This window comes from Cryptomeria japonica, chromosome 3 (genome assembly GCF_030272615.1).
Source record: "Cryptomeria japonica chromosome 3, Sugi_1.0, whole genome shotgun sequence".
Classification (NCBI taxonomy): domain Eukaryota; kingdom Viridiplantae; phylum Streptophyta; class Pinopsida; order Cupressales; family Cupressaceae; genus Cryptomeria; species Cryptomeria japonica.
Window position 1 is genome coordinate 231,694,828 of NC_081407.1, and position 21,106 is coordinate 231,715,933.

At 40.3% G+C, this 21,106-nt stretch overlaps 1 protein-coding gene across 1 annotated transcript in view; it reads left to right on the forward strand.

Moving 5' to 3' along the window:
* Positions 1-707: 707 nt before the first annotated feature.
* Positions 708-21,106, forward strand: part of LOC131048761 (ribulose bisphosphate carboxylase/oxygenase activase, chloroplastic) — a 211,590-nt gene continuing 191,191 nt past the window's right edge. Inside the window, exons 1-2 of the mRNA XM_057982829.2 lie at positions 708-1,120; positions 16,794-16,879. Coding sequence (XP_057838812.2) covers positions 787-1,120; positions 16,794-16,879 — 420 coding nt within the window. The 5' untranslated portion in view covers positions 708-786. The remainder of the gene's footprint in view (positions 1,121-16,793; positions 16,880-21,106) is intronic.

The window sequence follows — 21,106 nt, forward strand, 5'->3', positions numbered from 1 at the left end:
GATGTTTTGTAATGAAAGAGAGAGTTATTCTATCGAAGCTTTTGTAATATTTAATATTTGAATACAAATAGCACAATTTCTACAACAAAAATTTAACAACAAAAAATATTACATTATTTTATACAATAGTTTAAATATTAGTATAACATCCTTTCTATTATTAAACTATTTGATATTATATGTACATCATTATATAGTCATAATATTTTATCACCTTATATTTTTATTTGTATAATTCTTATAGACATTAAGTTTTCACAATTCATATGTTAAGAATCAGTTATTTCTAGATTAAATTATGTGAATTTTTTTGATGTCAACATTTTGAATCACAATCCATAATCTATTATCAAAATGATAGATATTAAACTATAATCATATATTACTTATATTATAATATAATTATATTATTTAATTTTTATTTAATAGATATTACATCAAAATGAAATTCATAGCTTTTAAAAAATCCAATTACCATAAACTTTTCCCTTCTAGATTGTGATCCAAAAACCTATACAATTAATATCTAAACTCACTCTTAAACACTATCAACAAAAATATCATTTTCTTATTAAAAACGACAAATAAAAAAAACCTCATCACGCCATAAAATATTCTGATTATGTTTTAAGTAATCAATTTCAATTTCGAATTTGGACAATCTTTAACCGTTGATGTTCTAAAATCGACAAAAATACAAAAGTTTTAGCGGCATCATTCTTCACACGAAATGGATATGGTTATGCTTAAATCTATTGAGCAAAGCCCTTCTGGAAAACTAGGAAAATGGCAGCGTTGAGAGCTTTTGTCTTAACGCCATCACGATCCACTGCCATTTCCAATCCGAAGCGCTCTCAAGGAAGCAAAATTTATGTTCCTCTGTCTGCCAAAAATGCCGTCAGTTCAAATTCAGAAAATCCCAATTCTTCTTCTTCAGAAGAAAAAAGAGTCGAGAAAAGCTCTAAAAAATCAAGTCAATCTTCATGGGACGCTAAAAATAGCGAAGGCAAAGATTACTTATACAGATTAGGGCAAGAAGCTGACAATTTAAACATCACTGTCGGGGCACGCCAGGGCTTGATTGATGACCTCTTTGTTGGCAACTTCCTTGGAAAAGATGGTAATTCTCTTCTTTACCCATATACATGTACGAAATTCATTTTGATATTTTGTAAATTCTCTTTTGGAAGTTGAGCTCAGAAAATTTGGACAATCTAAGAAACAAGTTATATAAAATCTATGTATGGTTTTTTTAACATAAAATTGCAGAGCATATAAAGAAGTAATTAGTTAATTATGATATTGTCAATAAATAAAGAGTGAACCCGATTAAGGATATGATTAGTTAAGATATTTGAAAGCAACATAGGAAGAGTTACAACTCCTCACATCATGTCCACTTGATGACTATTTGAGGAGGTTCATGATTCATCCAAGAAACTGTTGAGACATGGACCAGCTACGACTCGAACCTAGGACCTTCCATACGCTGCTGGAGTGCTCTACAACTGAGCTACTGGCCCCTCTTGGACCAGTCCATCGTCGGTCCGGGTGTGGCTTATTTCCAACACCAACACCCCCCTTAAGCCACACCTCTCGTGTGCTTGAGGCTCCTAGCCTGGACTTGGCTCTGATACCATGTTGAGACATGGACCAGCTAGGACTCGAACCTAGGACCTTCCATACACTGCTGGAGTGCTCTACCACTGAGCTACTGGCCCCTCTTGGACCAGTCCATTGTCGGTCTGAGTGTGGCTTATTTCCAACACCAACAGAAACATGGAAGATTTTTGTTATTTGAATATTGGAACTCAGACCAGGTAGGCGTTATTTGAATGTTGGAACTCAGACCAGGTAGGCACTCATAAGAGCCTTTGAGCAGCCAAGAGGGGATGGTATACCATCCATCATCTGCAAGGCTAAGGACGCACACGAATAGAGTCTAATAATAAGGAAAGGCATCAAACAAACCACAGGTTTATAAAGCACATATTCAGAAAGAGCGATTAGAAATAAAGATTTTATTATTTTCATATACGATCAGATCCCTAATTACTCAACACAGAATTATAAGGATACAATTCAGAAACAGCTATCATACGTTTTGCTCTAGTCATTATCATATAAGAACAGATCGATTATCTCATACAAATATATATCTTTGCTGACCAGTCACATTTATATTGCATTGAGGAGATCCCACTGTTGGATGGCCAAAGATATATCAGATTAATATTCTTATCCGACTTTCTTTCTTGGAGCAAAGTTCCAGAATTTCTGTCAGATCCTTAACCATTTGCATGCATGGTTATCAAGACAATATTCAGGAAGGACGAACAGACTGATACAAGGGTCATAATCCCAATTCCTTCATACAAAAAGTCGCCTACAGATCAGGAATTCAGTCAATCATATTATTATTGGAAGGAATCCGCCTAACACATCCCACATAGCAAATAGCCCTTAGCAGACTTCTTGCATCAGATCTTCTTTGTATCATATATTAATCATTCGTACATAAAGGAATTACATTATCTTCCTATTGATGCATGCATTTAAGGTTGCCCAGTAACAAGTATCTTGTTAATCTCATTAGAGTTATACTTGAATTTCCTAGAGGATCGTGGGAGTCATATATGTCAATCTCTCAATTTTACAATCTCAATCAAGACCTAAAAAACTAATTATAATTGAATCAATAATTGACAAAATTCTAAGAGGTTCCAACTAGGGTCATTAAAGTGGTACCAGAGCTAGTGAACCTGCCAGCCTTTGGCTAAATGTTGTAAAACTTGATTAATCATGGCAATAGAAGATATCAAACCATTGGCAAGATCATTATATGAAGCAGGTGACAAGCTTAGCACTCAATTGCAATCTAATGGCAACTACCTCACATACACACGCTCTGATACCAATCTGTTAGCACAAACACTCACACACAGGCCTACTGTCCAAAACAGAGACAGGAACCAAAACAGATTCTTCTTCATTACCCAACCACATACAGACTCACACTGTGTTGCAGTCTCAAGGAACATCAAATTCATCAGATCAACATGGGAACAATTTCCAGAGCAGTTCAGGGTTCATAGAGAACCAAATTGAAACACAGAAACAGAATTTGAATGCTAAATATTTCTATTCAAAATGGGAGATACAAGCTGCAGTCAATTCCAAATAAACAATCTTTATTTTATTAAACATTTATTCTTTCCAAAAATCCATTACGAGTCTCCTTCAATCTGGATCCAACTCTCTCTGCTACCGAATGGTCTCCTTATTTACGACTTTTCTTCTACCATCCCTTCTCTACCAAACTTTTCTTTTTCCAGTGCTATTCTGCTCCATTCCTTTACCCTTCATTGCTGTCATCTTGCATTCGTTTCCTTCCAGCGTGAACTGCTTCTTTAACTTGTTTTCCCTATCGGCCTCAAATTAAATTACTGTCTTCATCGGCCCATTCTTCTTCAACGTTCCCAGTACTATCGAGATCCTCGTCTGTTTCCTCCCCTCTTCGATCTTCCTTCTACAACTGCTCTTCTCAGTAATTCATTGTTGTCTTGTCCTCACGGTCTTGCGTTTTCTGTGCCCTCAATCTCACTCCATTAGACCTCTCTGCCGCCTTCCTTGTTCTCCTCTCTTTTCCAAACCGGTGGCCTCTTCCGACCAACCCCCTCTTTCTTCCTCCGTTTACCCCTTTTATTTCTTGGTTTGGTTTCTCCTGCACAACCGTCCATTCCTAACTGTCTTCAACTGTTCACCTTCCCTTGCCATAGGCAACTAATCATTCCTTTCGAACTGTCCAACTTCCTGTCCATGTGGTGAGAAAAACTGTATCTGTCAAAACTGAATCCTGCCAATCAAAATTAAAATAACACCAAAACAAAATAGGTAGCTCGATTATCCTGCATCACAATCAAGGGATGATATCTTGAACATGCTTAAATCAGTAGAAGAATGTTTGATACACATTGAGGAGACATCCTCTGAAGTGTTAGATATAGCCCTAACCCCTACAGTGACCACCTTGAAACAACACAAATGGTTGAGGCATCGTGATGAGGAGATCAAATTGTTGGTTACCTCTTGTTTAAGTAGGGTAATGAGAATTTTGGTACCTCTAACTCCCTATGACGATGATACAATGAAAGAGGTAGTATACCTGCTTGCAGATAGTTTCGAAGATTTTGGTGACACTAGTAGTACACGTTATTCAAGAAGGGTAACCATATTAAGGATATTTGCGGAAATCAAGACCAGTATCCTTATTGTAGACTTGGGGTTACAAGATTTAGTTGATGACATGTTCTATTATTTTTTCGCCACGATCAAGGATATCCATGATAAAGATATTTTGGTAGCCATGAAAGATATTCTGGTTCTAACTATCAATGAGAGTGATACTATTCCCCAAACCATCACATCTATGCTAGGGACAGTTTGGAAACGAGAATGGTCTATCTCTTCATCTGCGTATACATTATTCCATGAAGTCTTCAAACAATGTGAGGACAAACTTAAACCTCACTTGAATAAGGAAGAACAAGAAAGAATCAAGTTAGAAAATGAAGGGAACGAAGATTCTCCAAATCTTTCCTTAGTTGTACATGCAGAAAATAAGGATAATAACATACAAGGAGAGGAATTAGTTTTTGACACTTCTAAAAAAATGGAAGCAGTTGATTCTTCATGGACTTCTTCTATCACAAACGAAATGGGCACTTGGATCTATAAGGGTTATGAGACAGCCACTAATGCGGAATCAATGCATGATGAGTGAGCTAAAAATGACGATGACTTCAAATTCACTATAAGTGATGACTCCTTACATTTCAATGATAAGGGAGGCTTCTGGTTTGACTTTCGAAACAAGTCTTTGGAAGACAATGTTCTTTCTGATTCTAATACTAATCCAACATCTTCTCAAGAATCATGTATTGAGGATAGTGAAGAAGGGATTAAATCTATCGCTCACAAATCAAATCATCTGTAGTCACCTATAGATAAGGATTTTGATCATAGTTCTCCCTCGCCTTTTGAGGAGGACATGGCCCCCTCCAATCAGTCAATGATTGTTTATGAGAAGAGTACTCCTTCTAATGGAAGTGAATCAAAATAGATGTTATATGGCAGTTCAAGTCACCTTGAGGCAAATAAACAAAGAAATCCGGCAATGCAAGATTGGAAAAGACAATTATGGATCACGGAAGAGAGAACAAAAGGAAAAGAGTCAACAAAAACACAAAATTCAAAAGTTGATAGAGACAAGCAGATGAGAAAAATCTTTGAAGAATCAATGGCAAGCAAAGAACTAGGGAAACTAATGGATAGTGCTGAAGATGTGGAAAGGACTCTATGACTATGTGAATGGTGGAACGAGAAAGCTAAGCATGCCAAGATGATAGTTTCTCAAGCAAGAGAGAACTTTCAGAAAATCAAGCAAAGGCATGGACACTTAGATGAACAAAAGATGAATTTTCAAGTCAAGCATTGTGATTCAAATGTTGCATCAAAAATCCCACACACACATTTACCTAGCCAAGAAGCTCAACATATGACGTCAAAAGCTTTGGAAGTTGATACACCAAAGGAAGAGAGTGTGAAGAGATTAGCAGTTGAAGGTCACAAGGCCTTAGACCTATACAAGCAAAAAGAAGCTAAATTGACATATGATCAACAAGCATTGCAAGAAGCAAAAAATCGAGATGTAGTCACTAAATGATTTAGGGAGCAACAAAACAAGAGAGGGACTAAGGAGATAAAAGAACTAGACAACATCCATGAAACCTATGATGGTTGTCCCAAAGAATCAGCTAATAGAAGTTGGGAACAGCAAAAAGGTAGGGATGATTATGGGAGCAAGGATAACTTTTAGGTTGTTGATAATTCCTTGTTTAAAGTCGAAGCAAACGCAACCTATGATTATCTTGTTTCCGAGTTGGATAACAAAGCTACTTCGGAATCCTGTAATGAGATTGGAGTCAATCATAGAACTTGGCATGCAGGTACATTTTCCACCAATGAAGTATTGAGGCAAGATAGGAGTTGTGGGACAAATTACTTTCCAAACAAATTGCAAGAGATTGCAACTCACAACAGGTCAATTCACTCTTTTGATCAACAATCAAATATTGGATGCTTAAGTTTGGTTGAAAGAAGAGATGACACTTGAATCCCTGTACCTCCTATACAAAGTAGTTTCTGTTGCCATTGTTTTTCCCTGATGATAACATCAGTTTATGACCAAGTGGTTGTTGAACCATTACTAGCTTTATGGCAGCTAAATATGAGAGATCCTTTAAGTACAATTCAGATTCTTGTCTCCACGACAGTGAACAATGACCTATGCCCACATTTAGGGTATTGCTATACATGTTTGAACTCTATGATGATTGTAATAGGTTGGAGAACTTGGAATTTTCCTCTTGTCACATTGAGGAACCCCTTTATGCATTTCAGTGTGGAACTAAACAATGAATACTTCTTGAAACTTCAAGAGAGGAGTATGCCGTTTGGATATGAGAATCAGATTGATGTAATCAGTTTGGCACAACGTCAGCATGACGGTACTTTTCTAAGGTTGATTTGGAATCTAGGAATCGTTTCAAATTCAGAAGTTGTTGAAAATAAGATAATCTATGAGGAATATGGTAAAACGTTTGAGATCATCAAAGGACATTTTTTTGAGAAATAGTTAGAATTTGTACAATTTTGGATTGTTCTTCTTCTTCTTGGCAGTTTCTAGGAGATTACTTTTACTGAACAATATTATGTTTTGAATAGATGGTGCTACAAACCTTGGGACCTGGGAGCTTACATGATGGGTAGATTGCATGAATTGCCTCATAGAATGATGGAGTTCGACAAATGTGATGAGTTCGTTGGCATTCATGTGAAGCGAGGAATATGTGTTGGAGCATTCTACAGACTTAATTGAGGTAGTGGCATTGTCATGATGATTCAAGATTGCTCATGGGCAAGCAATTCCAAGGAGGGGAGACTATAATGTGCCCATTCGATTCCTAAAGCTAGTCAACCAAAAACAATGCCTTTGACCAGGGCATGGCAAACAATGGGCGTTATGCATATCAAAGGAGAATAAATCAGAGCAATCAAAGGAGAATAAATCAGAGCAATCAAAGGAGTAATTAGTTAATTATGATATTGTCAATAAATAAAGAATCAACCCGATTAAGGAGATGATTAGTTAAGATATTTGAAAGAGACATGGGCAGAGATACAACTTCTCACATCATGTCCACTTGATGACTATTTGAGGAGGTTCGTGATTCATCCAAGAAACATGGAAGATTTTTGTTATTTGAATATTGGAACTTATACTAGGTAGTGCTCATAGGATGTCTCGACTCTCATTTTGAAATGCACTTTGCAAAGGTCCCTTTGATCTTTTGTGTACAATGGGTTCTTCACTTCCATAATCAGCTATGGTAAAAAATGGGTGGTCTTCTACTATAATATTGGGATTAGATGGGAGCTGCATTCCCTTTGATTTTTTTGGAATGGGCTGATTTGATCTACGTGCCTTTCTCTCATCTGCTTCATCTTGCTCCCAAATATATTTTCACACTGTCTCTTGTGGTATAGGTACACCATCTTTTCTAGGGCAACTTTTGATGCCTCTTCATGATATTTCACACAAATGGCTTTTCACCCGACAATATGAACTAGCACGTTGTGTATCACATTCCATGCATTTCCAAAGGAATCCCCCACCTCTTGGAAGCGGTCGTATAATATCAACATATTTTCATAGAAGAGAGTTTGGATTTGTTTTTTTTTGTTGTTCATTTGTGGAGGTAGAGCTAGTTGCCATTGTAGTTCCTATGGCATGAAATTTTATGAACACATTCAAAAGAATATAATTTTTAAAAGAATGGAAAAAATAGAGGAAAACAAAAATGGAGGAAAAGAAAATGAAAAAAATCTTACCTGTTACAGCCAATGGAAGGTTGCAAATGCGTAGGAATGAGGCTACAATGCTTGATGAAGCTTCACTCTTCGATCTTCAACTTTCTACTTGGATGCAACAAGCAAAAAAATTATGCAACTCTATATGGGATGAAATTATTGTTTGCAAAAGAAATGACTCTTATGAGTTTGTTTTGATGTCTTAAGTGTTTTGGGGGCACTTTTTGGGGCTTAGGTCAGTCAATAAAGCAAAGCAGACCTCAAATTATTCTTCAAAATGGCAATTTTTTTGGTTTTTTGCCGGGCTGGGATCTGGGTTCACCTTGGGTTTTCCCAAGACGAACCGTCTTGCACACCCTAGCTGCACTCATAGGCAGACTGAACCAGGATCGGGACCGGGTTCGAATTGGACCGATACCCAAGTTATCAGGGGCCAGACCCTGTAATGTAGTTTTTACCTTTTGGATGTGTTCCATTGCAAATAAATATTTCTTCCATTACTGTGAAGTTTCTGTCATGTCTCCTTGGAAAGGTGCTTTTAAAGTGCTGTTTGTTTTTGATTGGCTGATCTTTGACAAATTATTGTAGCTAGCTTCACCAATTTGAAAATTTTTAGATGAATATTCTGAAATCTTCTCCTTTTATAATTTTCCAAACTCTTGTGGATTTCAACTGAAGACCTTGCTATGAAAAGTTAGAGGTTTTCTCCACTTGAGCTTATCCAATTGGACACAGATTTTGAATTGTTCATTCCATTTTGGGCTTGAAGTATTTTCTTATTTTACATTTATTATGTCTCTTGGAGAAACTAGGAACTCCCTTATGAAAGGCACAATATTATTACCACTGAGGTTCCATTACAAAATATCAACTTTCATACCTGTGAGGTTGGTATAGAAGTTGCAATGCCTTACCACTTGAGTTCATCAAGCTTGGCACCAAATTAAAATACTTTCACTTTGTTGGTTTTCAAGTAATTATTTTTGTTTCTACTTTTTGTTTCTTATCTCATGGGAATATGAAGCTGCATATCTTGTAAGGAAAATATTGCATTTGTTGTAGTCTAAGTATTTTCCAAGGTACAACAAGATTAGACTAGCCCCTTGCAAGGAAAACATTGCATTTGTTGTAGTCAAGTATTTTCCAGGGGCCTCGGGTCTGGTGAATATTTGCAGTTGAAAAGGCAGCCTTTAATTGGTCTCCATTCCAGCCTTTTTCTATGCTTCCAACACTCCCTCCTTGTTGCAAATGAATCACCACCTAGCACTGCCTTTAGTACTGTTGTGCCTTGCACACGCTCCCTGTTGCCGACAGGGTCCCCCTTTCCTGTTTTGAGTTTTTGATCGTTGTCCCGAGGATCCAAGCAGAGTTTCTCGTGTCTCTTCGAGCGAGTTCGTGACCAGTCTGTAAGCTGATTGACGTTGGAGTAATGAACCAGTGAGTCCTCCTGACTGATCCGGCTTTCGGGCGTGAATGCCGAAAGCTTTCTTCCAAAATTTTAAAGATTGCCTTGGATAGGCGTAAGATGGTAAGAACTAACGGACCCCGCCAACCCAGAGCTATAAGGCCAATTGCATAAAGTTTGCTACCCGACCCTTGCGAGGTTTGGGCAAGAGATGATTTTCGCCTCCTAAAGGATCAAATTGCTCGGCCGAGTGCCTGGGTATTTTTATGCCTCCCAAGTCCAAATTTGTGGAGTCTGGCGAAGTTGGTGGGAGGTCCGACATTCTGTGCAAGTTTCCAAAATTCTCTAAGGAGTAGATTCCCCCCCCCAAGATCACAAATATAGGAGAACGATTTTCGGACCTCAGGTCCGAAGTTTTTAATGAAGGCGGAATGTTCTGAAAAGGATGCATTCGGTCTGAAAGTCCGAAAGACAGATAAAACCATTTTCGGGCCCCAGGTCCGAAGTTTAAATCATGCAATATTTCGAAACAAATGGTGCTTTGCTCCGAAAGTCGGGTAAAACATTCTCGGACCCCTGAGTTTAAAGTTTATGTCGCGAAACGTTTAAAAACGGACCCCAGGTCCGAAGTTTAAAAGGGCAGACCTTTATTTTTCGGCCCCCCCGAAGAAAGTTTTAGCAGAGGGCGAAAAGCAAAAGAGACGCTTAGGGTCCGAAAGCCCGAAAAGGCGTTTAGTTCCCAATTTTCGGACCCTAAGTTCGAAGTTAGCGCGACGTCTTTTAAAACACCCGAAGTCACGCGAGGCACTCACTTTCGGACCCCAGGTCCGAAGTTTTAACAAAAGCGAAGTTTAAAACTCGAGGCGCTCACTTTCGGACCCCAGGTCCGAAGTTTTAACAAAAGCGAAGTTTAAAAATTAAGGCGCTCACTTTCGGACCCCAGGTCCGAAGTTTTAACAAAAGCGAAGTTCAAAACTTAAGGCGCTCATTTTTTTTCAGACTTTAGGTCCGAAGTTTTAAAAACGAAAAACGCGGAGGCGAAAGTAAAGCACGTTCAAGTCCGAGTTTCGGACCCTTTAACGGAGAGCAAAGTTATATCGGACCCCTGAAGTTATATTGCGGAGCTCATTTTCGGGCTTGAGGTCCGAAGTTCGTAAAGCGCAAGGAGCTCATTTTCAACCGAAGGTCCGAGGTTGCGAAGCCAGTAAAACGTGTTGAGGTCCGAGGTTGCGAAGCCAGTAAGTTTTAACGCAAAACCCGAAGTTTTAGCGCAAAGCACAGTTTATAACGGAGAGCCAAAGCTTTTAACGCGAAGCCGAAGTTTTAAACCATAGAGCCAAAGCTTTTAACGCGAAGCCGAAGTTTTAAACCACGGGGCCGAAGGTCGTATCGCGAAGCCAAAGTTAAACCCAGGTCCGAAGCCGCGAAGAGCAAGTGCGAAAATTTTTTTTTAGAAACAAAAGCCCCGAAGTTTGGGCGGGCATTCAGCATAAACGGCGAGTCCTCCGATTCGTCAAAATTCACCAAGGCTTGAACGAGCAGATTGGATCTCCAAGGCGTTCCCAACTTCGAAAGTGTCTCTAGCCCGCGTAAACCCCAGAAGCTTCCAAAATTCGCCAGCAGGTTGAGATCTCCATGGTTGCAAATAGCGTCCAAGCTCCGAATTTCGTGCAGACTGAGTGAAGCCAGGTTAAATCCGAAGCCTCAAAATTTGTCAAAATCCAAAGTTAGAAAGAATGCAATTCAAAATTTGAAAGAGCTCTCAAATCCGAAAAACAAGGAGGTAAGACGCCGCATTACCCTCCCGTCAACCATTTAAAATTCAGATTGCCAAGGATAGAACCGTGTGAAATTGATAAATCCTCTTTCATCCGCCAAGCCGCGAAAATTTAAATAGAAAGGATAACCGTTGGGATTCAAACTTTGCAGGATCGTCCGTTCGCTTCACGCGACGAGGTCGGGCAATCTCTCGCCATTCGCTCCCATCAGGTAAGTACGCTTTAACGCGTATGGTCATTTAAAATGTGTAAATCAAATAGGCAAATGCGCGAAATTTGAAATGCTTGGAGTCTGCATCTCCTTTTTATAAAGCGTTATTCGAACATCCGAAATTTAGGATTCATTCCCGAGGTTTAGCCAGAAACTGCATCTCTTTTCAAATTCAAATTTCTCATGTTTTGCCTCTGTTGAAAATTAATCTAAAAATCCGAAAGTGATAATGCGTAGTCGTAAATCTTCAAGAATATGATGCTGTTAAAGTTAATCAAGTTGTTAGCCAAAATGATATTTAAACTAATCCCGGCTTGCTGAAACACTTCTGTTATTATCTAACCCGCATTATCGTTCTTGTATCACCTTGTAATCCGTGTCTGGCTGTGCAAGATAAATGCCTAAATCGGCGGCAGAATCATCAAAAACACCCGCTGCAGCCGAAACTTCACGAGCATCCAAATCAGACATCCCGCGGAAAGTTGAAAGAATGAAGTATCAATATCAGAGGGGAGGATTAAGAGAGTCGAAGGTCCTGAGCGTCTGGGACAACATTGGTGACACCGACCTTGGCCACATTGATATTCAGGACTTCAGGAATCGGGTCTTCTCACCCAACGCATATGGCAGGCCTAGGCAAATGGTGGAAAGTGGCATCGCCCAAGCAGCAGGTTTTCCTCCAGCAATCCAGAACTATGAATTAGTAGTGGAGGCTGCTCGGCATTACAAACCAAAGTCCAGATTAGTGCTTCTGGAAGATATGACTATCGCCGACTTCTCCCCTGAGGCTATCGGTGATGCATTTGATATCCCCTTTCCAAATAATCCCATAGCTACAACAATGGACGAGGCGCAAGGGGCATATGATATGAACCCCGATGCAGGGCATTGATTAACGAAGAATGGTTCAAGGAGAAAAGGCCTCCGAACACCAGGATTGTGAAAAAGACCCCCAGGAGTGACTTTCATAATGAACATGGGGACATGGTCACCTTACTCAGCCGAGTCATGGGACTTCCTAAGTCCAGCTACTTTGAAGAGTGGATGTTCTATTTTACAGAGCAGGTCTTTGCCGGAAAGTCTAAGTTTGATTGGGCCCAGATCATAAGTGATAACATCCACGCTCAGCTGATTGAGCTCGAGACAAAGAAGTATTTCACCATGACCTCCTATTTGGTCTATATGTTCGCAAAGAACCAGCCACTGCCAGGGTTAATAATGAAAGGTGAGATCGGGAATGGGCCTGGTCAGGTGAAGGTTTATGATTGCTACCCGCAGCTGCATTACCAGGATATAGCTCAAAGGGAAAAGAACAGCCCGGCTTACGCGGTTGGTCAGTACGAACGCGTCAACGACGCCTTCACAATGCGCCTAGTCAGGTTAATGCAGGGAGGGTTACACATAAGGCTCTCGGAGCAAGCTACCACTTTAGTGCAGAGGTATGGGGCCTGGTTCATTCAGTTCCCAAGGTTCTCCTACATCCGAATAGCTGGCTTCGATGGTGCCCCCCTTTGACTTCCGCGGTACCCAACCGATAAAGTAGTCCTCATGGAGGTGGCAAGGCAATCACGCCCTGCCGGCATATTACTACGAGAGAGCAAGCAGGCTGGATTCGCATTTCCTATGATCATAGGCAGACATGATGTCCAATTGAGAACCCCCACCCTAGCAGAGGAGTCCCTTGCAGAGCTAGCCTCTTATGGCCTACAGGAACATTTCCCAAGGAAATGTTTTGATCATGACAATTTGGCGAAGAGAGCCTACGGTAGGCGCTACAGAGCAAAGGAGTCAATTGAAGATTATTGGAAAAATTGCTCCGATGACTACAAAGTCAGGCGACGGGAATATTCTAGATTGAGTGTGCAGCAGATGCGACTCTTTGAGTATTGTCAGGTCCCGGATCAGCTCACGGACTCGGGGAACTGCCTCCAAGTCCGAGAATTCGAGGCAGTAAGGCACCTCTTGCCAGGCGTTGATTGGTCTCAAGACCCAATCACGGATTTCGAAGCAGTTATGGCAGCCCCGGCAAGACACAGATCAATGGTTACATCACCAGATCGAGAGGCTAGTCCATGAGGGGGTCCAGTTTACTTACCATCTGATGGGCAGTTTCGACTCTCAGTCTTCCGAAGACGAAAGGACATCAGCTGAGAAACCAGAGAAAAGAAAGAAAGCTAAGGCTTGCAGAGGGACTCGGACGTCCAAAAGAACAAGAAGGGAGAAGATTCCCATAAGGAGGTCAGAGGCCACTTCATCTTCAAAGGACCCCAGTTCGTCTGACGACGCCATAGAATTGGATTGCATACCTGCTCTGCCTTCCCAGAGCGACATAGATGCATTCGAGGCCAATGATCCTCCTGCACCAGATATGCCGGACACCGAGCCAAAAGGCCCCAATTCGACCAAGCTGGGTGACCAAATAAAGGAAGGAGAAATCCCATCCACCCAGGGGATCGAAGTGCATGAACCTACCCAGCAGAGCTGTCACGAATTGCTACTCCTCCATGCAGCCAAGGACGACTCGACTGTCGAAGGGGAACAAAGAACAGACGAGATTCATGAGCTCGAGAGAACCAAGGAGCAACCTTCACAGGAGGATGTCAGACAATTGTTCAGTGAAATAGGGGAGAACTCAGATGCAAACAAGGAACTTCCTCCTTCTTTCACCCCTCCGATGGCGGGGCAGCTACTAATTTGTGATCAACCGGTTGAGAGCATGGGAGAACAAGGTGCTAACTTAACCCTATCCTCAACCCAGACGGTGCCTCAAGAGTGGCTGATCGCCAGAGCTCAGCGTAGGGCCGCCACCAAGGCACCCATCGATCTAGAGGACATCTTCTCACGAATGGATCAAGCAAAAGCTAAAGGGAAGAAGAAACCAAGAACATACTCTAAGATAACCCGGGATGAGCAAAGGAACCGCACTCTTCACATTGCCACCCCGCCCGTGGACAAGCCAGCAGATCAAATAACACTGGCAGATTATAGCATTACGACTGTCCCCATCGGACGAGCTACAAAAGAGCAAGAAAAGGAGGAATTTAAGGACTCAGTGCAGAACATACTCAGACAGCTCGAGGAAATCACTGCCGAAAAGGATATGTATCGGGCCCGTGCTGAACAAGCCGAGGGATACATCGATAAGCTCCTACGGCCATTACACAACCCCTCTGAATCCCATATTCCCCCAATAGCATTGGCGCAAAGGACCACAACTGAATTTGAAGGAATTCGGGATACCGCAAAGGCCGTCAAGGAATGGATGCAGGACATCAAGAAAAAGGGAGAACAGATCCTTAGAGAAGTAAAGGAAATGGCTCTCCATCGAGAGCTCACTCTAGTCAGGCTGTTGGAGGTAAAGAGGGAATCCCTTCACATGCATGAAGTAGCGGCCTCTACCCTTCCCCTCATAAGAGCTCTTTTTTGGACACATACACAGATTCCCACACTGCCTGACATCCTAGATCCCCATGGCATCAGTGTTCTCAAGGAATGGTACTGGACCGTCACCATGAAGAACGACGCCCAGGAAATTATTGACAAAGAAAATGACGCATGTGAGGCAATTCTGGGGAACATGCAAGAACTAGGCAAGACCATCCTCCGATCAATGGTTTCAGGGTGGATAAATGACCTATCCGACAGTGTAATCCGGCCGGATTGGGAGGAAAGGTTGGGAGCAGATCAGGTTTCTTATTCCATTGAAGACTTGAGTTTTGCTGGTCAATTCCATTCAGACATATTGTCCTTCGAGCGTAATCGCTCCAGCTGGAAGGACGGTTTAAGGCACGTGGACCAGTATCTCGAAGGCATGCAGTACAAAATTCGCCACCCTCCCATGCCACCTTTTAGTCTCCTCTTCCAATTATGTATCAAGTTTCAGGAATATGTTCGCAAGGAACGAGCGGCAGGTCGTGATTTATGGCGGGAATACCTGCATGACGAAGACCAGTTTCTAAAGAAAGAATGTGAAACCAAAATAGAGAAAGTAGTTTCTCAAAAATGCCTTTTTTCTTCCAAGTCTTAAAAGTGCACTTTTGTCCCAAAAAGGTGACAGTTGACTTCTGGTCAACATATTGTAAAGTTTTTTATACACCTTTTTTTGGATTATTCCAATTGTTGTAATTATCCTTTTTTGGGTAGTTATTGCTCCCTTTGGGGTGGTTGTTGATATTTACCCTCCATTTATGGGTGTGGGTCCCCCTTTTGTAAGGATGAATCTGGGCCACTTGTCTAGATTAGATCTTGGCCATTCATCTATTTTTGGAAACCTATTTAAAGGGACTGGTTTTCCCTCATTTTGTAAGAAGTTCTTGGATTGTTGCGAAAGCTCTGAAGGAATTTGCAGGAATTAATACAATGGATTAAAACTACTTTCAAGTTTCCTTGTGAGTGCATGGTCTCCTTCTTCACTTAATTTTGAAAGCTTTTAATTATGTCTATTCATTTCGCACAACAGTTTTTTTTACCAAGCATCTGATAGAACCTTCACAGTCCATACCATTAGAGGATAGCTGATTGCTTTTTTCCTTTCCGCATGGTTAATCTGGGCTATTTTATGATTCAGTTCGATTATCAAATATATACATATCATGAATGTAGAAGTTCTAATATTGTATTTGGTAATATGAAAATCTGGTTTCTCCTTTGAAGATTGCACTAAGTTTATGCAAACATTGCGTCTGAATGACTGATGATGCCTAATTTAGTTTCCTGGAGGTGTCTGTCTGCTTGATTGAATCTGCTGTCCTAGTTAGAATTTACAGTTCTCTCTCTCCCTATCCTTCCTTTCTTTCCTCCCAATTTTATCCTTTTTTTTTTAGAAATCTGCAGTCCTGCTAAATCAGCTTCAAATTAACCAACATCACCTGAAGGAAAACCGTAAAAGGTCCCCGGGAATTTATACATGGAATTGCCAATTAAACGTAAGTCCCCTTGTGTTTCCAGCATAAACACATCAAGCCACTGAGAGATCCCGCAGTCAAGACCTGACAAAAGAAACCTTGAGGTTATCCCCATTGATCAAAACGTAGAAGATAGCATTAGGGATTCCCTTATTTCAAGAGAGGGTAGGATACTCAGTGAGTTTATTCTATTCTGCGTTGGCCGTATGGAGTTTGCAGCGATGCGATTCCATCCACGTCAACAAGTACCTAGTTAATGAATTGGGATCCTAGGAATCAAAATTCTAGGCTTCTCCATCAACGATCAAATTGGGCTGCCATTCTAGTTTTTGTTTCCGTAGATTAGCGTTATTTCTTGGTAAATTTTGGATGAAGTGATGCATCATCTAGTTGCAGAGTGACATATTTCACCTGAATTTTAAAATTTATTAATTTGGATCAGAATAGAATGGATAGTGTAATTCATTATTTGGTTCTTATAAAAATAATATTAATTCTTAATTATTAATCATCTTGAATTCTTGAATGTGATGATGCAAATGCTAAAATTACATTTGATGCAGCGGACATAGTGTTTGATTACAGACAGAAGGTGACCAGGTCATTTGAGCATTTACAAGGAGACTATTATATTGCGCCTGCATTTATGGTTAGTTACTCTTTGAACATTTTCTCCCTAGTTTTAGAATTCTAAGGTTAATGATTTTTTATATTTCAATAGGGAAATAAAAAAAAATGGAAATATTTACTAGTATAGAATGGTTGGAAAATCTTTGCCATTCAAAATGTGAGAAATATGCATATTAGGGGTAGGTTACAAGGAAAAACATAGAATTTTCTAGAGAATAGACATGTTTTGAATTTTCTAGAAATATATGTATGTTTTGGGGAGTCTAATACTCGATGCATATATACTAATGAATTGAATAATTTTGGAAAGTTTTACTTGGAGTATTTGATTTTTTATAATTTTGTGGCAATTTAGCCCAATTAGTGAAAGAAAGCCAATAAAAAATAACATATATTGAAGTTTTAAATTTAGCCAATTAGTGAAAGAAAGCCAATAAAAAATTACATATATTAAATTAAAGTCTTACTCCCCTAATTTTATTTTCTCAACATTCCATTGGCTACTAACGTGATGGGCATAGTTCCATGGAGTTTCTTAATGGGGAGATGGGGCAATGGGTTTTAGGGATGGGGGGACCAAGGGCCTAAGTTTTGGGGACAATGGCGCTGGGGTGGAGTGAGTGCACAAATACATGTAGTAATTGTAAAATTAGTTATAAAAAGATGTGTAAGGAATAAGTATAAGAATTGTAAATGAAAATTTGGTATGCTATGTAAAGTTTAAACTAATAAACAGTAAAAACATGACGATGGTTGCATTGAATTTGAACATTAATAGTGGTGGGCAAAGTTTTGGAAATTTGGGAGCAAACCAAGAATAAGTATAAGAATTACAAATGAAACTTTGGCATACTAAGTGAAGTTTAAACTAATAAACATAAAAACATGGCAATGATTGCATTAGCAATAACAATGTGGGTGGATATTTGGGGTCAAGGGGTAGTGCCCCTTGTGGGGATTTGAGGCAGAGCTCCCAATAGGGTCAAAGATAGTGTCCCTTCCCAGGGTTTGGGCATAGAAACCCTAGTGGGGTCGAGGGGTAGCGCCCCTCATGGGGTACGGGGGTAGTGCACCTAATCTGCTCCTTATCGCGATACAAGGTGGGGTCGAGGGGCGAATTCCCCATCAACAAGCACAAATAAGGCCTCCAAAATTGCACAAATCTTCATTATGAATGTCATCTTCACAATTTTATAACCTATATTTGTTTTTAGTTGGAGTTTTTAATTAGGGGCCACGAACGATCAAGGGACTCCTAGGAGTCCGTGGTGTGAAAATCAGAGATTCACTGGTAAAATTCTTAAGTCTATTAACTGAGAAAATATTACAATATATAGAAATAACATACTACTGCAGATATTAAAGAAGTCACCTACTACCTACAACTATAGACATTTAAGATGTCTAACAACCTATACCTACTAACTTGACCATTAACAGTATAAAGAAATATTATTCTAACACCCTCCCTTAATGGTCAATCGATCAAAAACACCAAGTTGCCCCCTGAATTTTACAAACTTATCTGGGCTCAGAGACTTGGGTGAGAATATCCGTAGTCTAATCCGTTGTCGGAACATATTGCAACTAAACTGATCCGTCTTCTACTAGCTTACAGATGTAGTGACAGTGAAGCTCGACATGCTTGGTATGTTCATGGAAGATTGGATTTTTGGCTAGTTTGAGCACCCCTTGATTATCAGTATACAAGGGAGAAGTACCTGCTTGCGGCATTTGCATGTCAGAGAGCATCCTCCGGAGCCAAATTACCTCACATGCGACCTTGACTTTTCCTCGTTATTTGGCTTCGGTCGAGGAAAGAGCCATGACTTGTTGCTTCTTGCTGCTCTAAGTGACGGCACCAGTACCCAAACTGAATACGTACCCAGAAGTGGATTTTCTGGCATCCATTGATCCTGCCCAATTTGAGTCAGTATAACCAATCAGCTTTGGATCGTTGCACTTGCTATATAGAATGCCATAGTTTGAAGTGCCTTTCACATATTGTAGTACTTGCTTCGCTGCAATTCAATGATCAACTTTTGGGGCCGTCATGAAGCGAGAGATGTAGCTGACAGCAAAACAGATGTCAGTTCTAGTGGCAGTGAGGTAGATGAGGTTGCCTACTAGTTGCCTGAATTCGGTCTCATCTACTTGTTGATGTGTTTTTTATGCACATGCGAACACAGAATAAAATACCTAAAGGTACCTTATCCTCTCTTGAATAAAGTCCCCGAATGCTGAAGATGTCGCAAAAAGGATCAATCGGGATGACTTCAAGGTTCTTTTCTGTAGGATCTCTACGTGTGGATAAGCTCTTTGTGGTATGATGTGATTTTGCTGGAATCACAAGGGGACTTACACTTGACGATCTAAACGTCTGCTGTGCTGGAATCACCAGTCCTACTAACTAACTGTTGACGAGGATGAAATTGTATCGCTGCAAACTCCATGCGGCCAATGCAGAATAGAATAGCCGACTGATTATCCTACTCTCTCTTGAGATAAGGAAGTCTCTAATGCTGTTTTCTAAGTTTGATCAAAGGAGACTACCTCAAGGTTTCTTTTGTCAGGTCTTGACTGCGGGATCTCTCAGTGGCTTGATGTGTTTTTGCTGGAAACACAAGGGGACTTATGTTGAACGGGCAATTTTATGGATAAGTTCCCTAGAACTTTTACGATCTTTCCATCGAATGATAGTGGTTAATTTGATGCTGTTTTAGTAGGGTTGCAGATTTTTTTTGAATAATAAAAAAGGGGGAGAAAAGAAAGGAAGGATAGAGAGGGAGAGAGAGAGACATGAACTGTAAATTCTAACTAAGATAGCAAATTCAGTCAAGCAGACAGACACCTCCAGGAAACTAGATTAGACATCATCAGCCATTTAGACACAATGCTTGCATAAACTTAGTGCAATCTTCAAAGGAGAAACCAGATTTTCATATTACCAAGTACGATATTAGAATTTCTACATTCATAGTATATATTTGATAATCGAACTGAGCATGAAATGGTCCAGATTAACCATGCGGAAAGAAAAGCAATCAGCTATTCTCTAATGGTATGGACTGTGAAGATTCTATCAGATGCTTAATTGAAAAACTGCTATGCAAAATGAATAGACATAACTAAAAGCTTTCAAAATTAAGTGAAGAAGGAGACCATGCACTCACAAGGAAACTTGAAAATAGTCTTAATTCATTGTATTAATTCCTGCAAATTCCTTCAGAGCTTTCGCAACAATCCAAGAACTTCTTGCAAAAAGAGGGAAAACCAGTCCCTTAAATAGGCTTCAAAAAGGATGAATGGCCTAGATTAAATCTAGATAAGTGGCCCAGATTCATCCATAAAGCAGTGCTGCCCATACCCATAAATGGGAGGCAAATATCAACAACTACCCCAAAATGGGCAATAACTACCCAAAAAGGGATAATTACAACAATTTGGAACAAATCAAAAAAGGGGGCACAAAAGTTTTACAATTTGTTGACCAAAAGTCAACTGTCACCTTTTTGTGACAAAAAGTGCATTTTAAGATTTTGAGGGGAAAAAGCACTTTTGAGAAACTATTTTTTCTATTTCGGTTTCACACTCTTTCTTTAGAAACTGGTCCTCGCCATGCAGGTATTCCCGCCATAAATCACGACCTGCTGCCCGTTCCTTGCGAACATATTCCTGGAATTTGATACATAATTGGAATAGTAGACTGAACGGAGGCATGGGAGGGTGGCGAATTTTGTACTGCATGCCCTCGAGATATTGGTCCACGTTCTTTAAACCGTCCTTCCAGCTGGAGCGATTACGCTCGAAGCATAATATGTCTGAATGGAACTGACCAGCAAAACTCAAGTCCCCAACGGAATAGGAAACCTTATCTGCCCCCAACCTTTTTTCCCAGTCTGGCCGGATTACACTGTCGGATAGGTCATCTATTCATCCTGAAACCATTGATCGGAGGATGGTCTTACCTAGTTCTTGCATGTTCCCCAGAATTACCTCACATGCGTCATTTTCTTTGTCAATAATTTCCTGGGCGTCGTTCTTCATGGTGATGGTCTAGTACCATTCTTTGAGAACACTGATGCCATGGGGATCTAGGATGTCAGACAATGTGGGAATCTGCGCATGTGTCCAGAAAAGAGCTCTCATGAGGGGAAGGGTAGAGGCTGCCACTTCGTGCATGTGAAGGGATTCCCTCTTTACCTCCAACAGCCTGACTAGAGTGAGCTCTCGATGGAGGTCCATT